The sequence below is a fragment of the Phyllostomus discolor genome, chromosome 3, assembly GCF_004126475.2.
Source record: "Phyllostomus discolor isolate MPI-MPIP mPhyDis1 chromosome 3, mPhyDis1.pri.v3, whole genome shotgun sequence".
In the NCBI taxonomy this organism is placed as follows: domain Eukaryota; kingdom Metazoa; phylum Chordata; class Mammalia; order Chiroptera; family Phyllostomidae; genus Phyllostomus; species Phyllostomus discolor.
The window spans coordinates 148,950,135-148,976,742 of NC_040905.2; the positions used below are offsets into that span (position 1 = coordinate 148,950,135).

Below are 26,608 nucleotides of genomic sequence, written 5' to 3' on the forward strand. Positions count from 1 at the left end.
TGTTAAGTGAAAAAGGCAGCGTGCCAACTTCCATTCAGTATCATATATTTGAGTGAGAGGGGGAAAAGGAGGGAAATAACATACTCATTTGCTTAGGATGCTGCTGAAGAAACTGGTCATGCTGACTATCTCCAGGACAAGGGCCTGGGTGATGAGCAAGTGGTATGAGAGGAAGGCTTCAGTATGCAGCCTTCTGCAGCTTCGGAATTTTGAACCCCTTAACTGTGTCACCTACTCAAAAAATGTAACAACAAGTGGTCTAAATTAAAACAAGTAGTATGCATGACTGTTTTAAGAGCAGAGACTCTGGAGACAGACCACATGAATTCAAATTCCAGATCTGCTACTTTCCAGCTGTGTGACTTTGGACAAGTTACTTAGCCTCTCTGTTCCCTACTATTTTTCTGTATGAAACAGGGAAAATAACAGCACCTACTTCATATTATCATTGTGAGAACAAATTGCTCTTAACAGTTCTTGGCACGCAGTAAGCATTGCATAGGCGTTTGCTATTCTTAGAAGCGCTTAGTAAAACTCATTTTAAATGGTTATCAAGGTCCAGATGACAATGGCTGTGGCATGGATGGCAGTGGCTGGATTTAGATCTGAGGCTGAAGAAGATTTGATGATAGATTGTCCCTAGAGAATGAAAAAGGAAAGGAAGTTGTAGACGATGCTGAGGTTTCTGAGTCGGGAAGGTTGGGTGACAGGGTAAATAAGGGCTGTGCCTCCAGAGTTAGAAAAGGGATGTGAAGTTGGAATGGTCAGGCCACCTGAAGCAGTTTCACAGAAATGATTCAATGCATTTACATTGTATTAGTTTTTCTTTCTTTCCCAGTTGTGTTTTTATCAAGCTCCATGAACGGCATGTGTATCCTGCCTTTATTAATGGATATGATGAGCCTCATACACCACACACCCATCACTGGGATTCTCCTGAGAGTCTAGTTTCCTGCAACTAACCAGTTGTTTTAGAAACCGTGTTTACAAGTGAACTAATTCTACGTCCATACCTCATCTCTGATAGCTATCTTCAGTATATACTTTACACTGGCAACAAAGAGGATTTTAAAAATTCTCTCACAGAGGAAGCCCTTTTGCAGGAGTTTTTGCTTCATCTGTGAAACCAAGAAAATAATTTGACTTTTTAAATGGCTTAGTGCTAATTACCTTCTCCCAATGCCTGCTGACACAGTACTGTTGATTCTAGCATAGAGGGAGCTGATTTCAGCTGCCACTGAGAATTTATCAACCTTCCAAATGTTCGGTGTTGGGAATTTATCCAGGTTTGAAAGACAATTTGAAAAAATATTCTCTCTCACCCAGAACCCAGCATTCTTTTACATTTCAATTCCATCAGTCCAGATGAGAGCCAGGCGATTGCCCATGGCCGGCTCACTCCGCAGGTTTGCCTGCCCAGCTGCATTGCAGCTGCCCACACCACTGCCCCATCAGACCCTTCAAATACGCTCTCACAGTGAAAGAGTAGAAGCGGAGATGCCTTGCAAATTTTGTAGATTCTGAAATCTGAAAATCTAACTTGTTTTTAAACTGTATCCTACTTTTTTTTTTCATGTATTGTGAGATGGCTTTTTCTATGTTGCAGCTTTTATTTTATTGTGTCTCTAAAATTTCTCTCTGTCCTTAGGGAGACCAGATTTATATAAGAAAAGCACATTCTTAGGAAAAAAAGAGAAATACGTGTGTGTGTGTGTGTGTGTGTGTGTATACAAACATGATGGATAGATAGATACAGAGATACAGAGATGCAGAGATACGTGTAAAATGCAGGCTTTTTCTTATTTCCTCACTTTGCAACTCAAATATTACCTTATCACGTTAAGCTCTTCACATTTCCCTTTGGAAAGTACCCCCTGACTTATTTGACCTCGGTCCAGCTTTGATCTTTACCTAAACCCAGTAGATTTTTAAAATCTGCTTCCATGAACCTCACAGTGTTGATAAAAACATTTGAGTGTTATATGACTAAGTAAAGGGTGAGAAGGGAAAGGTGATGAAAGTGATCGTGATTGTAGATTTCTCTAAAATATGCATTAAGATATCTCTCTTCTATTAAATCTGGGTCTCTGAGGGTAGGAAAAAATCATCCTTATCAAAGACAGCAGCTCATTTTGGATTATTGTTGTTTAAAGTTAGCACTACAATTTTAGAGCCCCTTAGAGAGACCTCATAATCAGTATCAAGTAAAGGTTTTCCAAGGTTTTCTAAGTAGATGGCACCTAGATCCATAGACTCTTTCTTTCTAAAATATTACCCTTAGTTTCTGGCTGGCTCCACTGTGGCTCAGTGGATTGAGCGCAGCCTGAAAATCAAAAGGTTGCTGGTTCAATTCCCAGTCAGGGCATCAAACCCTGGTTGTGGGCCAGGTCCCCAGTTGAGGGCATGCCCTCCTTCTCTTTCTCCTTCCCTTCCCCTCTCTCTAAAAAATGAATAAATAAAACCTTTTTAAAATTTTAAATAATAAAATAAAATATTACCCTTAGTTAGGAAATGTTTTCATTCCTACCAGTGGTGAATTTTCACAGAGTTTGTGAACCTCAAACCCTCCTATTATTCAAAGAGCAAGTATCTGTTCTAAAGGATTAAGGTGTAATATCCAGGTCCACCATTTTCAAAGGCTTAAAACAGCCAAGGACCACACATACCCCCAATTAATGAGACTATTCAATGTCTTGGAAGATCGGTGAAACATGAGAAGATTCTGGCACCTGAGAAACAGAGGCTCTGGTGGAAACTGGAGCTGCGTCTCTTTGTGTGACTGCCAGGGCCCAGGGGCAGGAGGGCAGAGAGAGGCCAAGGCCTATGAGTGAAGGACAAGACTATCCAAAGATTCCATGCCGCTTGATTTTTCAAGACCTAAGCCTTTTAGATCTATGATTGCCTTAGAAGAGAAACTCATGAGGATCAGAGAAAACCGAATACAAACTATAAAGCAAACAAAAATAGAGATTACAGTGTCTTGCCTACCAAACCTTAGCACATGGGTTCCATTTCTAGAGGAGACATTTCTTTCTTTATTATAAATAAATAAATATATATATATATAATGCATTTATATATTTTTTTAAAGAAAAGCTAAGATTCAGTTTCTATATCTAACAACCTGGACAGAATTTACCAACTGCTTAAGATGCTTTCAAAGACCTTGTGAACAGACTTAAAAGTAAAATAGATATAGATCCAACTCTTGCATTTCTGCCTAAATTTGAATATTGACAAAGAATTGTATACTCACTAAGAATCTTACTGTTAATTATACTACTTGTCATTGTGTGCTTTCTGGAAGTTTGAAAAACATCTATTAATCATTCACATAAGATATATTAAGAAATGACTATTACTAAAAAGGAAAAAACTCCATTACCACCCTGGAAAAAAGATACTGACATTAATATTACTGTTCCTATGAGTAACTCTAATCCAATTGATCATTAAATCATGAGAATTATTTTTGAATTATTTTTTATGATTCTCCCATTGCTTTTATGTTGGCTGGTCTTTTATGATTTGTATCAGCAGGATGCACAAAGCCCGTGAAAACCATGGGAAAGCCAATTTACAACAGCAACACTGAGAGAACCTCTCTTGTCAGCAGGTTGTACCTCAGAATTATTTGGGTAAAATGCAAAGTGAAGGAAAGCAATTGCATTTCACCAGACTCTCCAAATGCCATTTTACATTATAATAAATGGTTTCTTGGCTTCTGGGAAAACTAACATCCAGACAGCTTCATCACTCACAGCAAAATATTTTGAGACCTTGGTTCCAATTCAAAGTATGTAGAAGCAAATTAAGTTTTTTCAGATTGCCAATGTTTAGTGAAATCTTATCATTTTGCATTTAATATGCTAACTTCTTTTTTATTGTATTTTTTCCATTTCCATTTATCCTCCTTATACCCTTTTCTACCTCCACCCAACTCGCCTGCCCCCCTGCAATTGCCACACTGTTGTCCGTATCCATGAGTTATGCTAAATTCCTTGTTAGATTTTTTCTATTTATATGTAAAACAAACCAGATGATAGTAATATAAGAGGAGTGGATTATTTCCTATCACTAGGAGAGCAGAGATTTATTGCTTTTTAAAAACTCTGAGACTTAAATGTTAGCTCTGTTGATTTAGCTTGTCCACACAGAAGGCAAGACAAATATCTCAGCTCACACTGCCTTCCAGAGAGAGATGCTTTTAGAGTTAACTCTTTTTGACTTATCCCTAAGAAAAGATTAAGTGCCAGAAACATAGAAGATAAGAACGAAGTACAGGGAATGAGGGACATTAGTAAAAAATACAAATGCAAAGACATTGAGAAACTAAGAGAACAAAAATAAAGAGATTTTTCTAAGACTCAATCAAGAATGAGTGGGTGGGGAGCATTTGAAAAATAAATTAGAGCAAGTGAACCCAATGATTTATTGCAAAGTCAAAAAATCTACTTAAAAATGAGATCTTTAAAAAAGATAAATATGGCATTTCGTTACGGTAGCCCAAGCAGACTAATATACTGACCTTATGGACGTTACCTTTTTTTCTTTTTTTATCTATTTCCTTTGTACTAAAGCACCAGTGTGATTTAAGCTGACAGAATGGAAAGTGCTCTGGAATGTGTCTTGGGAGGCACCTTCCACTTGCCAAATAGTTGTTGGTTTCAGAGCCTTTCACTTTATTAAAGTGTGATTGTGCATTTTTGGTGGTTTTTCCTCTGAGAGCTCCAACTCTACTATTGTTTTTAACTCTGCACAAAACACAGAATCAAGGTGTCACAATATTTTGAGTCTTGCCATCTGTTTGAAAGTTTTGTTTCAGATAGAAATTCTACTTACGCTCTACCTGCTAGAATAAAATAGCATTCTCTCCTTAGGGCTGTGAGATTTTCCCTTTCATGTTATTTATTCATCTTACCTAGGAGGAAAAAAATTAGATTGTTAACATCACTACAGTCAATGAATGCTCAGTAAATGTCAGATAAATGGATAGGTGGAAGAACAAAATTATTACAGTTTCCACTTTCACATAAAATCATTGAGTTTTAGAATTTCGTGGCTAGAAATGTCATATTTCACCCAGTCAAGCCACTTCCTCATGGATATCTGTGAAGAGATTATTTCCTTGGATATGTATTAAAAATAATAATAACAACCAACACTTACTGTTTACTATGTACCAAACACTGTTCTAAGTGCTTTTTATGGGTGATTCTGTAACAGCAATAACATTGCAGAAGAACATTCGGGAGCAAAAGCGGGTCTCTGTGTCCAAACCCCTTCTCCAACCATCCCCTTGTTAGGTAAGGCACTGTCAAGGTTTCTCCTCCCCCTGCAGCCTCCCACACGTGCTCTATACTGGCATACACACCTTTTCACCAGTTCCCAAGGAAACTTAATTGGACAAGTAAAACATGCCACCTCTGTCAAAGACAGTATTTTTAATGCTTCAATACTAAAAGGGAACAGAGGTAGGAGGAGAAGCAGAGAGTCCATATTTAAAGATGCTGTTTTGCTTCAGCTGAGGTTCTCTTGGGCTTTGAACACTGAATGCTGGAGTCTGGAAATAACCCACCTCCTATTTTAGTCCTTGCTAAAGTTAGCCTCCGGAAAGTTTATTATTGTAAAGGGTATGATGCATCTTCTACAATGTCCCCTTGAGATTCATTTTAGATATAGCCAGTGCAGGATTATCCATGGTTATGGGAATCCGGGGACACATCAAGCAATGGAATACACATAAAATCTCAAGGCCTCCTTTGGCCATTGGAATATTTGGTTGTCACCTCCTTCTACGTCAAGCCTAGGCTAAATTTCTGCACTTAATTCTTGGACAGAGATGTTAAACAACAAGTCTTCCTTCTTTCTCTATATTTAAAGTCCTGACATTCATTGAAATCTTATCAGCACTCACATTTCATTTTTAAAATGTATACCTGGCTCCTTGGAGATATCGCCCAATTAAATGTCAATTAAATGCTTAGTGTTTGCTATAGATGGCATTTTTGGTTTATAGGTCAAATTTATTATAAAATAAAGCTAGGAAGCTTGGAGTGATTGGGCATAAAGCATATTTATAACTATGTTTAGGATTGAAGAATGAACGCATCATAGAAGGGAGAAAGAGCCTTGGGCTGGAAGTAAAGGGGGGTCACTTGGGCCCAGCCTCACACTGTGAACTTCCTGCAGCATATCACTTCATCTCAGGGTCCTCATCTGTCAGATGAGGGAGGCGGTCTCAGTGGATCAGGGCTCTTTAAATCTGAAATTCTGGGGCTCCCCCTCTTAGAGCCTAAAACTCCTATTCTGAATGATTGCAGAGGTCTATGGTTGCAGCTTGTCTTTCCTGAACTAGTGGTGTCTGTACGATGAATTGAATGACAAATTCTTGGACCAGAGGTTAGTCCCACATTAGAGCAGCCTAGGAGACAAAGAAGTTCTGCCTCACAGTGGCATGGTTTTTAAAGACTACTGGAGCCTGAAAGACAATGAGGTGCACCAGCACCAGATGCCTGCAGATCACGTGTAGTATATGTTCTTTGGCTATTCCAGCATTTACATTGGTTTGCCTAAGGTCACACAGCTAGTTAGTCATGGAGATGAGATTAATGGCAGAAGGGAAAAGAATCAATACTTACTGATCCCCTGATCTCTACCAGGCACAGTGCATCCTACAGCTGCCTGGGTTACTGCCCCCAGTTTACAGGTGACTGCCTCCCACATAGTCTAGATATGTCACATGTTTTATTAGTACCTTTTAAAAAAACTTTTTGAGTATGACATTTTTAATATTCTTGATGCACCTACACTACCTCACTTTTGAGGCTCATGCCCCTCTTAGCCTCTTTGGGCCCTGCTGGTGATTCCCAGTGTGCACAGTACTCTGGCTTTGCAGCATTTGGTCACTCACATGGGCATCTTTGTGGCTGAACTACATAGAGATATAATGATTTTTCTTCTACAGATATAAATTATAGAAATAGCAATGATAAATATATTAAGAACCATTCTCTTTAAGTAGAAATAAAAATCACTTAAAATCTTCACCTTCACCCAACTTGATCATAGCCCAACATTTTAGAGTAAATGAATTCTAATTTTACATGGATATTTAAGGGCTGGCATCTTATTTTATTCAGCATCATGCCAAACTGAAGGGGTTCCCCAATGAGAACAGGTAGCACTCCTAAGTGCTGAAGCACATGGTCCTTTTGTGGAGGGATGGAGGAGTGATAACTTTACTCCAGCTTGAATCAAACCCTAAATGAGCTAAGATCTAGCCAGGTCCAGGCTATCCTCTGAGATTGCTTCTTGTTGACTGGGGATGAGATGCTATTACCAATCAATAAAACTGAACTTGAAGGTAGCCTATTTTCAGATGCCTCTGGGTTTTCATTTTAATTCTCTGATAGAAAAGATTGCATTAAAGTGGACTCACCTTCACACTGAAATCTTGCACACTGCCCTTCAGAGACAAGAATAAGAAATTAGGTTGCTTCCAAGAAATATCTTTCTGGCTATAGATGTAACCTCTGGAGATCTAATGTTTATTGTGGAGCTAACTATCCATACCAAGCCCAGGTAGGAACAGTGTGAGGTGCACTCACAAAAAGCCGGACAGGTTCCCATGATAGCAGGATACAGACAGGCTGCTGCTACTCCTCCCATGCACTAGATAAATAAAAGTCAAAATAGGTTGATTGTTTCAGAGACCTCCCAATAGATGCTAGCTGACTCCTGGGACTGTTCTCTTCTGTCTATAGATGTTCCCAGACTTCCCGATACTAACCTTCAGTGTTGATTAGTGAGTCCTAGTAGGATTTTGTCCATTTGTCACAAGTTATCACTTAGAATAACATCTGCTCCTGCCCACCATCTTTGCTAAAGTTATTGCCAAAATTCCATTACAGCACTGAGTAGTTTTAGTTTTAAATCTGCCTAACCTTGTTTCACAGAGATTCAAGGCTGCTTACAAAAATCCATGTGATGAAAAAGAATGAAATGAATAGTTTTGAGAGAATTCAGCAAAGGATGTGAAAGAAAGGAAAAGAGTAAGGCTGGAGTGAGGTGCACTGTGACTGCCAGATGGGGTCACAAATTTGGCTGTGAAATCCCCAGTGGAAAGCACAGGAAAAATAGCATCATTTACCTGATTCATAGTATTTCTAAGACTTTTTCAAAGCCTCTCAAAAGAAGCATGACTTTTTCTAGTGCCAAGATATGAAAGATATTTCTCCCTTGATTCCTCATAAAGAAAACACTGGATCAAGCCAGATAAAGTTCCACTGTGAGCAACCAGAAACCCAAAATAACTGTGGCTTGAATAAAATAGAATTTTAGTATAAGCAGTGTAGGCAGCCTAGGGCTAGAATGGCTCTTGCTGGGTGTCAGGGGCTCAGAGCCTTTTATATTGTTTCTCCACTTCACGGTCCAAGACAGCAGTTCAAGCTCTGACCAAATGTCCCCATTCTAGCCAGCAGGAATTGGGAAGAAATGATGAAAGACACACCTCCACCCTCCATAGGTATGTCCCAGAAGTTGCAGAAGATACTTGTAACTACTCCCAATCAGCCAGAACCTAATCACATGGCCACCCCTAGTTTCAAGAGAGGCTGAAAGTCTTTATTCCAGGCCTAGGTAAAAGTGGGCCTACTATCACTAAAGCATATAGGCAGTATATTAATTTGCTGGGGCTACTGTAAGAAAATCACTCAGTCTGGGAGGCTTAAACAACAGAAATTTATTTCCTCACAGTTTTGGGGACTTGAAGTCCCAAATCAAGGTGCTCTCAAGGTTGTTCTCCTCTGAGGCCTCTCTTCCTGACTTCCAGATGGCTGCCTTCTTCTGTGTTCTCACATGGCCTTTCCTCTCTGCATGCAAATCCTCCACATATCTCTGTGTGTCCTACTCTCCTCTTCTTGGAAGGCAGCTATGCTCACCACTACACTACCAATGCCAACTCTCCTCTTCTTATAAGGACACCAGTCATATTGCCTTAGAACCCACGCTAATGGCCTCATTTTAATTTAATCATCTCTTTAAAAAGGTCCTACCTTCAAATGCAGTCAGACACATTCTGAGGTACTGGGGAATAAGGCTTCAATATATGAATTTGGGGAGAACACAATCCAGTCTATAACAGGCAGAATAGATATTGGAGAACAATCAGAAGCTCTTGCCACATATTCTGCCAGCATTTCTGTAACTCGGTAAATAAGTTTTTTGGAGTCATTTGTTCTGTCTCTCCTTTTAAAGTCAAGTATCCTGGAAACCAAGAGTCCTAGAACACAGCACACTGCCTTGTACCTAAAGGTACTTAGCACATACCTGCAGACAATGGTGGCTGCTGCCCAAACAATCACAAATGAAGCCAAGACTGGCAGCCAGGAATTTCTGATTCTACCCTCTACTCTTCCCACCATGCTGCACTGAGTCCCTCAGGGTCTGCTATGATGGTCTGAGTCTCACAGATTGCTATGTGGGAACTTAGAGTACTGTGTTTTAGTCTGAGATTTTCCATATCAGAGATTGCAAAGCCCTAAAGCGGTCATTGCTGGCCCTGGTTTCGCACAGAGATTCCCTGTAGGTTTCAAACTACTTATATGAAAAGTTGTTTGAATTTTTTCTGGGTCACTTTAAATTGTTTCTTTTTCTTCTATGAACACCACAGAAAATTTAGGAAGTAAGGATGAGTTGTTGCAAGGTCAAAGCCAGGAAGCCACAGCTCCAGGAAAAGTTGGAAAATCAGTGCCCTAACCTCAGCAGGCTCTCTCTGGGGCTAAGACTAATGAATGTGCCAGCAGCCCCAACTTGGGCAAAGGCAAATGGACCCCAGACTTGGAAAAGGATTTTTTTCCACTTTTCTAACCATTTTGCAAGCTGCTGCCCATTGGACCAGAGTGAGATTGGACTTGGAAAAACAAAGAGAATTTTCCTTAAAATATGCTGACAGCGTTGCTCCCAAGACACCTCTCAAATCCACCCCAGCGTTCTGGGCTCTTGTGCTTCTCTATAGCAGGACTGGTCCCCCAAGGGGCTATTCAGTGCCCTTGAAGAGCACTATTTGTATGGCCTAAGACACAGTCTCTCCTTGTCCATTTCTGCCCTAGGAACAGCCCCCCCAAATGCATCTTTTGGAAGCTGTACAATATAGCTAATTGTTTGAGTTGGACAGTAGTGTGTTTAGAGCTTATGCATCTAAACAGACAATTATTTTCTGCTATTTGCTAGTGGCACCGCCTGCCTGGTGACTTTGGCAGATGGAAAAAGGAGCTAATCCTGTAGGTTATAAGCAGAAGGGTTATTGATGAAATGTCACCATCTGTTGGTATCATTAAAATGATATGAGTCAGAAAGAGTTGCTTATGTTTTTTTCTCACGAAAAGGTTAGCTTAGAGTTTAGAAGTTGCTATAAATTGTGGATGGTGGTGGGAGACCAGACTGGGGTGTCATCCCTGGAAGAGGGAGGAGACTTGATGAACTCATAGATCAGCTTGCTGAGTCTTCAGGGATGTGCTGCAAACCTCTGACTGAATAAAACACTTATCTGGTTTGAGATGGGACACCTGTTCAGAAGGATGCAATGCCTCAACCCTCCTACAGTCCTCCCCAATTCTGAGGCATCTATCAGGTGGGGAGGGGAAAGTCATTTACTTAGGCTAACAAAAAAGATCATAACCGGGAGGGAACAGTTAAAATGCAACTGTCTCCTTAAGCTTCATTGGCCTCATTACACAAAGATTATTCACGTGGCCAGCTGACACTTTGGGAGGCTGGTGATCTCAATAGGGAATGATATTCTTTACATCTGCTGTATCTCCTAGGAAGAGATGGAGGTGGCTCAGAAGGGGAACTAGGGACAGCACTGCCTACGCTTTCATCATGGGTGGGGGCCATCAGAATAGAGTAAGGAAAGCAGTGGGTGGACCACAAAGAATTGCATAGCAAAGGAACCAGCTTTGGGTTTCGTTGACTTTATTGATTCTCTGGTTTCAATTTCATTGATTTCTGCACTAATATTTTAAATCTTCTGCTTACATTTGGTTTAATTTGCTCTTCTTTTTCTAGTTTCCTAAGGTAGAAATGTAGATTATTGATTTTAGATCTCTCTTTTTTTCCCAACATATTGCACAGCAAAGGGGTGGAGAACGTGAGGAGTATATTTAATGAGGATCCACATGACTGAAATAAAGAGTGCCAACTTCCTAATTCTGCCTTATTACCTAATCCTTTTAATCCCTTCCTATTTGCTGTTCATAAACTATTTTACCCACTGCCAAGGACATACACCCAAAGAGAAAGAACCTGTTATTGCCATCCTTGTCCAGTATGGCTTAAAATTCCTTTTTAATTATTGTTCTTATTTTTAATTTAACTCCTGGAGAGAGAGTATGGGTGGTTGCATAAGCCACTACAAATCCTTTTAGCAGTATTAGGATTTAAATTATAAATAAATACAACACTACCTCTAGCTGAGTCCTTATCCCCTATCCAACTGGCCTGAACCTGCCCCACCTGCCAACTCCTTAGGGAGAGAGGTACTGGTGGGAGTCGATGCTGCTGCTTGAAATAGTGCATGATGCTAAGCAAAGCCACGGAGACAGGAGTTTTATGAAGCCCATGTGGTTATTTATATGGTCTCAAAAGGAAGCATCCTGGAAAAATTCCTGCTGATATTTTTAGATCTGATGCTTGGTCCTGCTGCTGCACTTTCATTTTTAAACAAGCAGGGATGGAAGTGATAGATGCTGTCTGCAGGGCTGTTTTGGAGGCTTGGAGGGTCCATCTGACAGGCTAATGGTCATCCTGCCAGGGCCCAGATCCACCGTCTGTCTCTTTTAGCCTTGGGACTTCAAAAGCTGCTGACTTCAGCAGGTGACGAATAAATCTGGCTGCCTGCAGCCAAGTTGGAAACTCTGACGTTTACCCACTGGCTCTGAGGCCTCATGCAGTTGACACTTACAGGTTCAGTGCCTCTCGCTGTCCTCTGTTTCTCGAAGGATGGGACCTATGTCTGCATAGTAAGTCTTTGGCTGGAAGTAAAATGGTTTAGAATTTAATGAAGTGATTAAACTGGTTAAAACTCACAGTCACACAATAATCCATGAGCTTAACTCTTCCAGGTCTAGTGAAGGGAGCTGGGTATTGTTACTGAATTATTGCTGTAGTTACTTTTATTTGCCTGTTCAAAATCAGTGCCCTAAAAAACACATAAATAATAAAATTTTTAATTAAAAAAAATATTTCCCTAAGGATTTCTATGATGAATCCTGTGGCTTTATACTCAAGGAGAAGATAGAAGGACAAGGTGGGCATTGGGGTCTTTTGCTCTGCAGATATGATTTCTCACAAAAAGTTCATGGATTATAGCTGTAGCCCATTCCAGTTAAATGATCAATTCATTTGAGAAGCTGAAGAGTGTTCAGGAAGAGTATTCGTAAGTCCTCGTGACTAGGCATTGTGTTGCTCATCCCCAGGACTCAGACTGTGACAGGTGGGGTTCTCTTACAAACCTACAAAACACATGGGTAAAGTTGCTGGGATGACCTAGGAAGAATTCTGAGACCCAGAACTTCCACCCTTGCTCTGTGCTCATGATCTTGCTCTTGCCTGTGGACATTATCATTGTTTTTGTTTTGTTATTTTTTTTTCTCTCTCTCCCTTTCTACAGCAGCCCACAGAATCAGGTGATGAGGAGGAGGACCAGCCTCTCAGCCTGGCCTGGCCTTCCAACCCTCGCAAGCAAGTCACCTTCCTCATTGTTCTCCCCATAGTGTTTCCTCTTTGGATGACCTTACCTGACGTCCGCAAACCTGTGAGTAGAGCATTTCTGAACTGATTCCTTGTTTAAAATCGTGATATGTAACCGTATGCATAGTTTGCTTCTATTGATCTTAAAGCAAAAGGGAGTGACATAAATACATGTATATGCTTATATATGCCTGAAATTTATCTGGACAGACATGTGATAATTGTGACTGTTTGGGCTATTGATTCTACATAACAAACCATCCCAAAAATTAGTGGTGTGAAACAACCCCCACGTTATGCTGCCTGTGAATCCTGTAGACCAGGAATTTAAATAGGGCACACTGGGGCCTCAGCTAGGAAGACTTGAATGGCTGGGAATGACTCACATGGCTAGGGCTAGAGTCATCTGGAGGCTTCTTCACTGACACCTCTGGCATCTGGGCAGAGGTGATTCAAAGGCAGGACTCAGCTGGATTTGTCTACTGGAAAGCCTAAACATGTCCTCCCATGTGACTCGGGCCTCCGCACAGCATGGTGGCCTCAAGATAGTCAGGTGTCTTCCACAAGAGATCAGGGCTCTGAGAGTGCGTGTTCCAGCAGCACCAGGTGAAAGCTGCACTGTGTCTGATGACCTGGCCTCAGAACTCACACAGACTCACTACAGCTCCACCTCGCTGGTCAGAGCAGTCATAGTTTGTCTTGATTAAAGATGAAGAGACAAAAAGTTTACCTAAACTCTGTCAGGGTCATGACACTCTTGATAGGAGCAGTGTCAAAGAATTTGCAAACATGTTTAAAAACCACCACAGTATGGCCCCTGAGGAGAGGAACTGAAGGTCTGAGCAGGAGGGTGACTCACATTTTTTTGAATACTTATGTACCTGGATTATTCATTGTATTCAAGGAATAATTTAAAGAAATGCATTCCTGTAGTACAAATGTCTACATGTCTGATCTCCTTCCTGGATTGTTATCATTACTATAATCAACATTATTTTCTACCATTATTATGTGCTAGGTATTATGTTCAGAGCACCATCTTATGATCAGCAAAGTATAATGTGAATGTGTATCAAATCAAAAGAACATCCCCTCCCAGTGTTGTTAAACCAGATTCTAAGGCCATTGCCACAAAGGGTGAAAGAACTAATGAAAGATAAGAAGAAGCTCTACTTGCTACTATGGCCCTACACACACATTCTCATTCAACAAAAGTATGTGCCTACTATGTAGCAGGCACAAAACACGTAGGTGTTTTATTGAAGACACCTACGTGTTTTCAATAAAATATATTGTGGGGTCTCTAGAAACAGCTAGTATAAGAAAATATGCAAATAATTGGCATAAATAGAAAGGGACTTGGGAACAAAGAAGTTAACTAACACGTGCCTGCTCACTTCCTAGGGGATAGAGCTGAGATTCAGTTTCAGGCCTGTGTGACCACACAGCTTGGGCTTCTCCTCATGTTTCATCATACCAGAAGATGGAAACCTGAAAACATTTCTAGAAGCATTTGAAACAGAATACTGTGATAACAGCCAACATAATTTAGCATGAGTCTTAAGAGTCCTGTGATGATCCCACTTTCCTCACTTGAAAAGGACAAAAGAAAATCCCTGCCAGATTAGCCTGGCCTATAAATAATCCAGCCTGATAGAAAGCCATCTCTCGTCAAGTGCATGCCAGGAAAGGACCCCCTCATATAAAGACTCCCCACATCAGAAGTTTCCTAGTAAACTTAAAGCCATACTTAGATTTCTTTATTCGAGATACAATAGCAGAGCACCTGCTCTGTGCAAAGGCCTGGTCTCCACAGCCAAATAGCTGGAATATGTACAGTTTGTTCTTGGCTCGCATCACATGACATCTCTGAGATGTGCATGCTCATATGCGTTCACTCAACTCACTTGCTTTTTCTCTATATTTCCATTGCTCTGTTTAGCCCAACACTTTTACTCAACCCCAGGGAGGAAAATCAGGCCTAGAGTGGTACAGCTCAGAGGAGAGTGGGCTGATTGACTAATAAGAGGATGTCAGCACACAACCACTGAAACAACCAAGAAAATGTGCAGGAATCAGAGAAACATGTCAATAACTGAAGGCTCTGGGCTCTCGGGGTGAAGTAGAAGTCCTAGAGAAAGAGCTGACAAGGTGCTCACTCTCTCCATCATCTGAGCTGGAAGGACAAGGAAGCTGTTTGAGAAAATCAGAACTCTCAACCAGTAACCGCTGGACAACAACCAAGACTCCACTATGGCAATAATTACCTGAGTCATGACAATTGTTCTGGCTAATGCTACAGTTCCCAGGATTGTAAAGGAAGAAAATTCAGTTTCCATGGCACTTCCCTCTGCAATGCCATTGACGGGTCATTCACTGTGCAGTGCAGCTGGAGAGCCAGCCCTCATAGCCTGGGCTCAGTTAGCCAGTGGGGCTTTTGCTCACGGTAGCCCCAAGTGCCATTCCTGCGATGGACTGGATTTTTTCTGTCTTTTTCTGAGTATGCTGTGTGCTGTTCCAAGCAGAAATGAGACTCTCAGACAGAACATTTGGTTGTTTTTAGATTTCTTTAGCAAATACATAGTGAGCACTTATCACATGCTGCGTATCAGGCTTGTGCTCTAAAAGAGACATAAAGACAGAATTCACAATTTGTATTTTTAAAGAGCTCTAAACTTAACAAAGGAATCAAAAGCTGCACACATATATTAACTACAGAACAAGATTGCACAGCTATATCAGTGAGAGGAGATAGACTCGAACCCGAGTGCTGTTCTGGAGCGTGCTTATTCTACCATGTTGACGGTGGCAGTTTTACCCACACAGCTCATGAGCTGTACAACCTTAAGAAAGTCACTTCTCAACTCTGGACCTCATTTTCTCTCTTCTGTAAAACACAGAGTGGAAGATCTCTAGATTCTCTGGCAGCCATGATATTCTGTGATTAGGGAAAGCACAAAGAAATAACCCTCAGTACAATATTGCAATTTAAGGTGACTACACAACCCAGTTTTCCCAGAAGAGTCCCAGTTTATTCTGAAAATATACTGGTTTGGAGATGAATTACATGGTTATCCTTTAAGTATATGAAATGCCAAATGAGAGAAAGCACTTCCTCACGTACTGCCACAAAAGCCTCTTGAAAAATTATCCAGGAAGAAGAGAAAACAAGTCAAAAGTTATTAATTAATAGACATTTGCCACTTCTCAGGTCCTGGCCACTCACTCTGCGTCTTCAGTAGGTTTTCAATTACCATAGAGATGACCATCCTAAACCTTGACAATAATTACAAAAAAAGACATGATTTTTTAAAAATGTGTACTTCTAGTTTCAGAATAAATAGCACTCCCACTTGTTTTTATTTCCACTTTATTTATATGCAAGCTGTATGACAGTATTTGTTGTATTATGCACACTTCCAGCTTAGATAATTAGCGTGAGCTTCACTTTTATTGTTTTCTTAAATTAAGTGTTTGTTTTGAAGTTAAAAAAAAACTAAAAAGCCTTAATTAGGAATATGTCCTTGATGAAAATTGAAAATAATAAAAGAAATAAAAACCCCAGAAGTTATATTCTCTCATGGCGTAGGATGGGTGTTCTTGCAAATCAGGCACACATCTAATGAAACACCAAATGTGACTCATCAGAGCTATGAAGATACCTGAGATACCCAGCAAGTTTTTGCAATTTTTATCATACACTGATTCATTCACCAAGTAGATGTATTATGTCCCCTATATAGCAAGCACAGTTCTAGCAAGGATTAAATGATCACTAAACCCTGAGAGGTCTAATGTCTTGTCCAAGCACACCCAGCCAATAAGAAGTAGAGCTAAGACTGTAGGCCAGGTCTCTACAGTCACTTTCTCCTCCCTGCATTTATTGTGTACCAGGAACTCTGCTAGATGCTTTTAGTGCATAAATCCTCAAACTAATTAGATACTGCTATTCCCCCATTTTACAAATGAAGAAATTGAGGCTTAAAGAGATTAAATTATTTTTCTCCGGGCACATCACTGCTAATTGGTGAGCAGGGATCTTAATACCAGTCCTATTAATTCAGAAACCATATTTTTAACCTTTAATAGGACTGTTTTGGAGAACTTTGTTAAATACATATGCCACAGACTTTTACACAGAGTAGATGCTCAGTGAATATTTGTTGAGTTTAAATGAATAAGGATGTGGCTAATTTGTGCAATGAGCTAATGTTCAGCAACGCTTTGCAAGCCAAGAAAATATCACTCTGATGTACTCAATGCTTCTAATGAGAACATTAGCTGTCAATTATACAAGTAAGCTATTACATTGGGAACAAAATGGCCGGCACATGGACACAATTCGGTTTTTGCTAATTAGTGTTAAACCCATCCCAGCAGATGTCGGGATGAGCCACCATTACTAACCCTAAATTGACATGTCAGATCTTGGCTGCAAAGGATATGCTCTTCCTTCCAGAGGGACTGGTAACTAAGTAACTGCCCAGGTGCTCCTGTGCAGTGATGTGTGGAATGAGACCGTAGGTCCAAGTAAGGGAAATAGTTCAGACAAAAATAAAAGAAGAAGGAATAACCTGAGCTGTGAATCTGGAAATGGTAAGATAGTTTGGCAGCTGGGAAGCACTAAACCAAACTGCTGATGCATGAAGGGTTGACACTTCCAAGGCAGGAACAACAGGGGAGGTTGCGTGCGGCAGATGGCCGTACAGCTGGAATGCTAGTCTATATTTCCCGAATGTTCTTTATATTTTCTGGCATTCAGAGCATAGGCTAGTATTATAATGACGATGATGATTATGTGTCTGTAGCTAGGTATATTTTGAGTATTATTGGCCCTGTGTTTTCTTTTGGAAAGAGTTTGTAAAACCTAGATGTTAGGAACTTGTGCTGTATACTCAGACCTAGGTTTGAGTTTTTCGTCTAGTTCAAGATTTGGGTACAGAGCAGGGGGCCAGCCTTACCTACAACTAGTTAGTGATGAAGACCTTAAAAGTTATTTTTAACCTTTTTTCCCATGATCCACCAATATAACACTAGACCAATGTCCACTTAGTTGTTCATTCATTACTAATTGGCTTCTATGATTAAGAATCATAAGCATCAAGTTTTGAATTAGAGAGGTTCTCACTAATATTGATGTGAACTAAGTTGCTTTAAATCCTTAGTCTGATTCCTTACTTTCTACCTTTTGACTGGGAATGTTCTATGGTTCAGGAATGATATTTTTTAAATAAGAAAAATATTCAAATGATTTGATTCTGAGTTGTAAAATTAATCAATGGACAGACATGCAAATGTATAGAAAGTAAAATAATATCTACATACTTAGCAAATGACCTAACCTGCAAAGGGATCAATCTATGAGATGAGACTCTCCCAGGATATGCCATTCCGTAAGGTGTGGAGATGATGCTCCATTTCCCTCCACAGGATGCTCAGAATCAAGCTCACTGATTGCTGTTCAATCACATGCGAGCCCCCACACCATAAGCAAGACCCTCCTCTTCCCTGTGACAGAGCATGACCGTAGGAGATGAAACCCTCATCACACTTAGGATCCTGAAACAGTGACCTGTGACTGAAGGAAAAGGACGAAGACTGTAATCAGCTAAATGCTTTGCTGGGACAACTTGATTTCTTAGCACTGGCAATTCCAAGGCTCAGGGAATCTGGTCTCCAGAATCCAGCTGAACTCCCTGCTTTAAGGGAATTTGCTTTCAAAAGTGAATGTCTCAATCTCCACTTTGAAAAATTTATTACTTTTTTCCCCATAACCTATTAAACTGATCACATCCCCAAAAGGGGTCTGAATCTGTGCCCAAAATATTTTCCTTCTAAGAAAGGGGAGGGATGTGGGAAAGCATTTGTGAATAACTTTTTGGCTACTCACTGTGCTCTGCTGCCTCCCCAGTTCTATCAAGCCCACTGGTCTTCCAGATAGCCCAGCTAACAAATGATTCCCCAAAGCCAGCAATTACTAAAAGAGGGGAATTATTATTGTGAAATTTCACAGAACTGTGGGAATGATAATGAAAATATATTGAAAACTTGAAATTAGTAAAGAGAACATAAGCCTGGTTTAGAGCGATAGAGACTCTTCGCCTTGTGTATATTCAAAAGATTACCATGTACAAGTTTATCTTTTAATGGATTTCTCAGAAGCCATGGCAAAAAGTGTTCTACGTGGCTGCCCAAGGTCAGCCCTCCAAACAACTGAGATAGCTTTCATTCCTGTCATCTCCAGGATTCATTTCTCCGGACAGAATTGGGTGGCATCATCAAAGCAATAATAATAACAATAATAGATTGTTACTTAAAGTGGAAACTTTGAAATAAAAAGTATTTGGCAATAATAGGTGATAGACTCTCTGAGAACATTTTTCAAAAAGGACCTCCACAGAAAACCACCAATGCTAGCACAAGCCTGGATCTCCCTAGGGTGGGGTCAGGTAAGAAACATTGTATTTCAAGTGTCTGACTCCGGCTGATGTTTGAAGGAAATTTTTAAGTGCTCTTACTATAAGTGTGAGATTGTACAAAGTCCAGTGGTAGAGGCAGAATTAGACAGTAATATAATTAGGGATGTAGAACAGGACAGAAAACATCGCCAAGAGCATCTACTCTGCCACCCCACAGAGAGCAACATAGCTAGGCATCTGTCTGCTCCTGTCTACACATGTGGTTCAGGCGTCCTGGACTGGCCATCATCAGGGATCTATAGAAACTGTGGTGATGGCTTTTCCTGACCTCCTGTGGGACTGTATGATAAGCTGGGCTATTTTTGAGTCTTCTCATTTCTTGTAAAAAGTAACTAATCCCATAGGTTTTCTGGCATATGGATTATTATGATACATTGGGCTGAAGAAACTGATTGTGATGTCTTGAACAGAAGAAAGAAAAAGGAGCAGGAGAGGGAAGGAGGATGTGGACTAGTTAATAGATTGAAGGCAAGACTGAGAAACCAAGCCTTGGAAAGGGTATCTGAGCATCCAGCAGAGGGAATAGACGTTCTCCTCAAGAGATTTCCATCTCAGGTACTAGCTTTGCAATGACTTGGCTCTAACCAATCTCACATTCCCAAGAGTGAATCTTACTGTCCCAGCTTGACCAGGGGTAGGTAGGGCTCTTTGATTGCCAACACTACCAAGACTGCAAGCTGCATTGCTGGATTTAGCTTTGGACTATCAGATCCACCTCAGCTTATAGCACTGACACTCTCCCCTCTTCCCGGTTCTCTTCCAGTCAGCAAGAAAGTTTTTTCCCATCACGTTCTTCGGCGCCATCACCTGGATCGCAGTATTCTCTTACTTAATGGTCTGGTGGGCACATCAGGTAAGACCCTGATAATGACACTATCTACCTGGTGTTGCTAAATTGTTTTTTTAACTTATTTTTTATTGAATTTATTGGGGTGACATCAGTTAATAAAGTTATGTAGGTATCAGGTATACTATTCAATATCATCTGCATATTGCATTTTGTGTTCACCACCCCAAGGCACATCTCCTTCCTCCATCACTATTTATCACCCCTTTACCCTCTTCTACCTCCCCCCCCACACCTTTCCCTCTGCAATCACCATACTGTTGTCTGTGTCCATGAGTCTTTCTTTTTTTTTCTTTGCTTAATCCCTTCACCCTTCCTACCCAGCCTTCAACCCTCTCCCCTCTAATAGAGGTCAGTCTGTTCTTTGTGTCTGTGAGTCTGTCTCCACTTTGTTGGTTTATTTTGTTCATTAGATTCCACATATAAGTGAAATCATATGGTATTTGTCTTTCTCTGACTGACTTAAACAAGTCTTCGGATATATTCCCAGAAATGGAATCACTGGGTCATAGACAGTTCCATTTTTTATTTATCTGAGGTAACTCCTTATAGCTTTCCACAATGCTGTACAAATCTGCATTCCCATCAATAGTGCACTAGGGGTCCCTTTTCTCCACATCCTTGCCAATACTTGTTGTTTATTTGTTTGTCTTAGATTTTATTTCTTTTTAGAGAGAGGAGAAGGAAGGGAGAAACAGAGGGAGAGAAACATCAATGTGTGAGAAATACATCGATCAGTTGCCTCTCACACACCCCCAACTGAGGACCTGGCCTGCAACCCAGGAATGTGCCCTGACTGGGAATCGAACAAGTGACCTTTCAGTTCACAGGCCAGCACCCAATCCACTGAGCCACATCAGCCAAGGCTGTCGTTTGTTGATTTATTGATAATAGCCATCCTGGCCTTCTGTATGTCCTATTTGAAGAAGTATCTCTTTAGGTCCTTTGTCCATTTAATTGGATGGTTTTAGGTTTTGCTTTGTTTTGTGTTTTGGTGTTGACTTTTTTAAGTTCCTTATAAATTTTGGATATTAATTCCTTATCAGATATATCAGTAAATATGTTCTCCCATAGAATGGGTTATCTTTTGATTTTGTTGATGGTTTCCTTTGCTGTGTAAAAACTTTTTAGTTCAATGTAGTCCCATTTCTTTATTTTTCCTTTTGTTTGTCTTGTAAATTGTTAATCAAAGTGTTTGCTTTCTAAGACTGTCATGACAGTATTGCATCTGAAGAGACAAGTTAAGTATTTCAGGACTAAAGAAATGTACTCCACTTAACTTCCCCTTGTCTTCTGGCCTGGAGTCAAATACCATATGATCTCACCTTTAACAGGACCCTAATCAACAAAAACAAACAAACAAAATATAACCAAAGACACTGAAACAGAGGACAGGCTGGCAGTGACCAGAGGGGAGAGGGGAGGGAATATTAGGGGGAAAGGGGAGGGGTTTACAAGAACAAGTATAAAGGACACAAGAGCAAAAACAAGGGGGGCGGAAACAGGAGGGGGGTGGGGAGGCCTAGGGGTGTGGGCTGGGATGGGAGTAAAAGGCAGAAAACTGTACTTGAACAACAATTAAAATTTTAAAAAAATTTTTTAAAAATCTGGATGGGGGGGGACTGGATTGGGAGTATAAAGGAGAAAAATGTATTTGAACAATGATTAAAATATAATTAAAAAATAAATAAAAATTTAAAAAAAAAATTTTTTTAAATCTGCTTAGCCCCGGTCAGGCATGTGAAGGAAGGCAGGCAAGCTTGATTAGTCTTTACCCGCCATGGCCTGAAACCAGGCTAGCTCAGGCCTGGCTGAATGTCGAGGTTTTGCCTCATTCAGTAAGTAGCACTTACTTTCTCTCAGGCAGGTAATCACCTTCTAAACAGCCTTCCTTTGTTTTTTTTTTTCAATTACAGTTTACATTCAATGTTATTTTGTGTTAGTTTCAGGTGTATAGCATACTGGTTAGTAAGAACTGAGGAGGGGAAGCTCCCTGTCTTGGGTCTCCCTGGTAACAGTTAGATAGTCATGTACTTTACAGTGTTTCCCCCAATATTTCCAGTCTCCACCTGGCACCATACATAGTTATTACAGTATTATTGACTATATTCCCCATGCTGTACTTTACAACCCTGTGACTATTTTGTAACTACAAATTTGTACTTCTTAATCCTTTACCTTTTCCACCTAGCCTCCAACCCCACCTGCCATCTGACAGCCATCAGTCTGTTCTTTTTATTTATGAGTCCGTTTCTGTTTTGTTAGTTCATATTGTTCTTTAGATTCCATGTATAAGTGAAACTATATGGTATTTGTATTTCTCTGACTAACTTATTTCACTTAGCATAATATTCTCTAGATCTATCCATGTTGCCACAAATAGTAAGATTTCATTCTTTTTATGGCTGAGTAATATTCCATTGTATATATGTACCACAGCTTATTTATCCACTTATTGATGGGCACTTGGGCTGATTCCATATCTTGGTGATTGTAAATAATGGTGCAGTGAATACAGAGGTGCATATATTCTTTCAAATTAGTGTTTTGGGTTTCTTTGGATATATTCCCAGAAGTGGAATTGCTGGGTTATAAGGTGGTTCCATTGGCTCTTAGGAAAAGGTCTACAGACAGAATGGTCTCTTTCTTGAGCCTTAGTTTATAAAAATGATGATGTATTCGCTTTTACCATTTTTTTAAATTTTATTTAGTTATTTTTAGAGACAGAGAAGGGAGGGAGAGAGAGAGAGAGAGAGAAACATCAATGTGCAGTTGCTGGGGGTCATGGCCTGCAACCCAGGCATGTACCCTGACTGGGAATCGAACCTGCAACACTTTGGTTCACAGCCCATGCTCAATCCACTGAGCTATGCCAGCCAGGCCACTTTTACCATTTTTAACTCAATACCAGTCATAATGCCTATCAAAAGAATAAACTCTCAGGAACTGATTGTTGTAACATGTGAATGAAAGAATGAGATGCAAAAGTTTTATGTTCTCAGAGATAATAGTGGTACCCTTATTGATTGTGTACTATGTGCCAGGCAATTCACATGCCTCCGTCCTTGTAATCTTGACAATAGCCCTGGACAATTTGTCAATTTGTGCAAACAACTGGAACAGGAACAGAATCACAGAAATGGAGATCACATAGAGGGTTCTCAGTGGGAAAGGGAAGGAGAAGAATTGAGAGGAAAGGTACAGCGAATAAGAAACATAATTGGTAGGCATAAAATAGACAGGGGATATTACAAATGGAATAGGTAACAGAGAATCCAAAGAACTTATATGTATAACCCATGGACATGAACTTGAGGGGGGATGCTGGAGGGTAGGGGGGTGCAGAGCTGAGGGAGAATAAAGGGGAGAAAAAAATTGAGACAATTATAATAACATAATCAATAAAATATACTTAAAAATAAAAGTGAAAAACAAACCACAGACGGAGAGAAAATATTTGCAAATTATATATATACATATCTGATAAAGCACTGTACCCAGGATAAATAAAAATGTCTTAAAGCTCAATAATAAGAAGGCATCTACAAGCATCCTAGTTTTTAAGATGAATGAAAGATTTGAATAGATATTTCATCAAAGATGATATGCAAATGGCTAATAAACATGAGAATATGCTCCACATCATTATTCATTAGAGAAATGCAAATCAAAACCACAATGAGATACAACTTCACACTCACTAAGATGGGTATAATCAAAAAGACAGCCAAACAAGTGTTGGAAAGAATCCTTTTATATTGCTGGTAAGAATGTAAAATTGTTCAGTCACCTTGGAAAACAGTTTGGCAGTTCCACACAATGTTAAACATCAAGTTACCATATGATCCAGTGATTCCACTCTTGATACATACCCAAGAGAAATGAGAACACCTACATGAAAATTTGTACATGTATATTCATAGCAGTATTATTCATAATGAAACAACTCCCCAAAATCAAAACAACCCAAGTGTCCATCAACAGATGAATGGGTAATTAAAATGTGGGCTATCTATTTAATGGAATATTATTCCACAGTATGAAGAAATGAAATGTTGATGCATGCTACAATGTAAGTGGACCTCTAAATTTTATGCTATTTGAAAAAAAGCCAGTCACCAAAGATCATGTATTGTATGATCCCGTTTATTGAAGTGTAAAAAACAGGCAAATCTTTAGAGACAGAAATTAAGTTAATGGTTTCCTTGGTTTGGGGAAGTAGAGGGAAGTGGGGAGAGACTGCTAAGGGGTATGGAATTTCTTCTTGGGAATTAAAAAAGAATCACCAACAAAAATCACTGGAAATGTTGGCTGATATACCCCAAGTTATTCCCACAAGATATTTTACATTATTATGATAGTTATTTTAGTGACATTTGACTTCAGATTACTCTTCTTGAGTATTTCCCCAAAATCACTGGTCCCCTGAAGTTCTCTTTATCCCCAAAGTCATTATTTTCCACATTCACTGAGAGTCATTTGCTACCAATATCTGGCAAGAATTATTGTGGAGGTGGGCTGCTTCTCAGCCTTCAGATTTCCAGGCTAAAATGACTGTTTTCCACTTATAACATGTCATAGCTTCTCCCAACAATCATTTTATTCTTTCATGTACTGCTAATGAAAAAAGGAGGCTGTTTTTCTCTTGCTGGAATATGTTGTTTTATTGCCACTTCTTTAGCCATCCTAGCAAACATTATTATACAGGCCTCCATCCTTCTCTTTGCAATGATTATCTTAATGCTGCAATCTTGTTCCCTTTTTATTCTCTGTAGAAAAACACAAATAAAATGCCTAGAATGATAATAATTACAGAAAGGCCCAAAAATATAAAGAGAAGCCTTGCTTTCCTATAATGGATGAGAAGTATCTCTTTCTTCCCTCCCATTGAAATGTTTTCCCTTTCAAACCATTCACACAGCTGATCAAAAGAGCAGATTCTGTTCTAAGTCTAGCTCTAATTCCATCATTTGTGCTTTTGAACTATAAAAGCTATAAAGATAACAATGACACCATTTAGTGTTAAACTATTTTGGTACCCACAGTTTTAGCAATCAAAAGTGCTATTTGATATAATTATTTGGCTACTATTCGGCCAAAAATAAATGCCCTTCACATACAATGCTTTATGCATATTTTCCCTTTGTTTTTGTTATTTTTATGTAATGTTTGTGTCGTGAGTCTTTGTCCTAGTAAATTTCATGGGTGATGAAAACCTGTGGTTAAAATCTATACTGCATCTAGTATGAGAAGTTAATTCTGACAGTCAAATAGGACCCTGTGTCTCATTTAGTCAGTAAGAGATTTCTGCAAATCCTCCCTAAACCAAGGCAAGGAACTGCATCACAGAATATTAGGAACAGCACTGGATTTTGATTCTGAGTGGTTCTATTATTACTTCTCTTAGAAAACAAGAAAATCCCCCCACAAGAGACTGCTGATGTCCTTTCTAGCTCTAACCTTCTCTGATGCTCCCCAAAGTGATCCTGGATGCTGTCCCATCCGAGCACCCATCGCCTTGCCTCTGATTGAGCAGTCACTTTCAGTGAGCTTAGGTAGAAGTTCTCTTTCACTGAAAGCATTTCTAGAGCCACACAGATTCATCAGGGGTTTGATGTACAATGAAAATTCTTCATTATTCATGTGATTTCCTACATTGTGGACCGACCCCACTAAACCAGCTTCTGTCTCTGCCACCAGAGCCCTGAGGGCTGCGCACCAAGTGAAAGAGGGGAAGGAGCAACATCGGAGTTATCAGAGCTCATACTTAATCAGACATTTACTTTATGTCTAACGATGTGCTATCTGCTTTACAAGCATCATCACATATAATTATCACAACTCTAAAGGTGGATATTATTATCCCAATTTCACAGATGGGGAAAATTGAGTCTCAGGGAAGTTGGCTACATTGCACCACGAGTGACAGGCTAGGATTTGCATGTGGAATTCTCTAGATCCCAAGCCAGCACTCTTAACCACACCTACTATGCCACCCCTCTTTAATTCATGCATTTTTCTGCTTTAGTGGCATTCAAAATTCATGTATACATGGTTTTTGAAACAGTCACAGCTTTAGAACTCCCTCTAAGAATTTAAATTATTAAGAATGTATTAAACAGATTGGAACTCATTAAGGATGACAACCATTTAGTCAGCTTCTTTACAGTCTTTGAAAATGTTTCTCTCCAAATCTAATAAAAAGGAGACATCATGGAGGAGAATATTTTGCACAAATAGGGCACTCCTGTGCAAAACTTTTATTTAAGTTTTTCTAACAGAATCAGCGAAAACCATGCTAGTAAAATCATCTACATATGCAGATTGATTTGTTTATTCAGCAAACACATACTGAAAGCCTGCTCTATGCCAGGCTGTGTTCTGAGTAATAGGAAAACTGCAGTGAACAAGGCAATGATCCTGCTTGCACGAAACTTCCTTTCTGTTGGGGAGCTGTGGATCTCTGCAACATGAGGACAGGATAAGCTAGCTTGCCAGGCTCTAGAGCAGGCATAGCCATCAAAATAAA

At 39.8% G+C, this 26,608-nt stretch overlaps 1 protein-coding gene across 2 annotated transcripts in view; it reads left to right on the forward strand.

The window, feature by feature from the left end:
- Nucleotides 1–26,608, forward strand: part of SLC24A2 (solute carrier family 24 member 2) — a 260,455-nt gene that overhangs the window by 219,014 nt on the left and 14,833 nt on the right. For both annotated transcript variants that reach the window (XM_028524990.2, XM_028524996.2), the window contains 2 exons: nucleotides 12,674–12,817; nucleotides 19,996–20,085. In XM_028524990.2, the coding sequence (XP_028380791.1) occupies nucleotides 12,674–12,817; nucleotides 19,996–20,085 (234 nt within the window). The remainder of the gene's footprint in view (nucleotides 1–12,673; nucleotides 12,818–19,995; nucleotides 20,086–26,608) is intronic.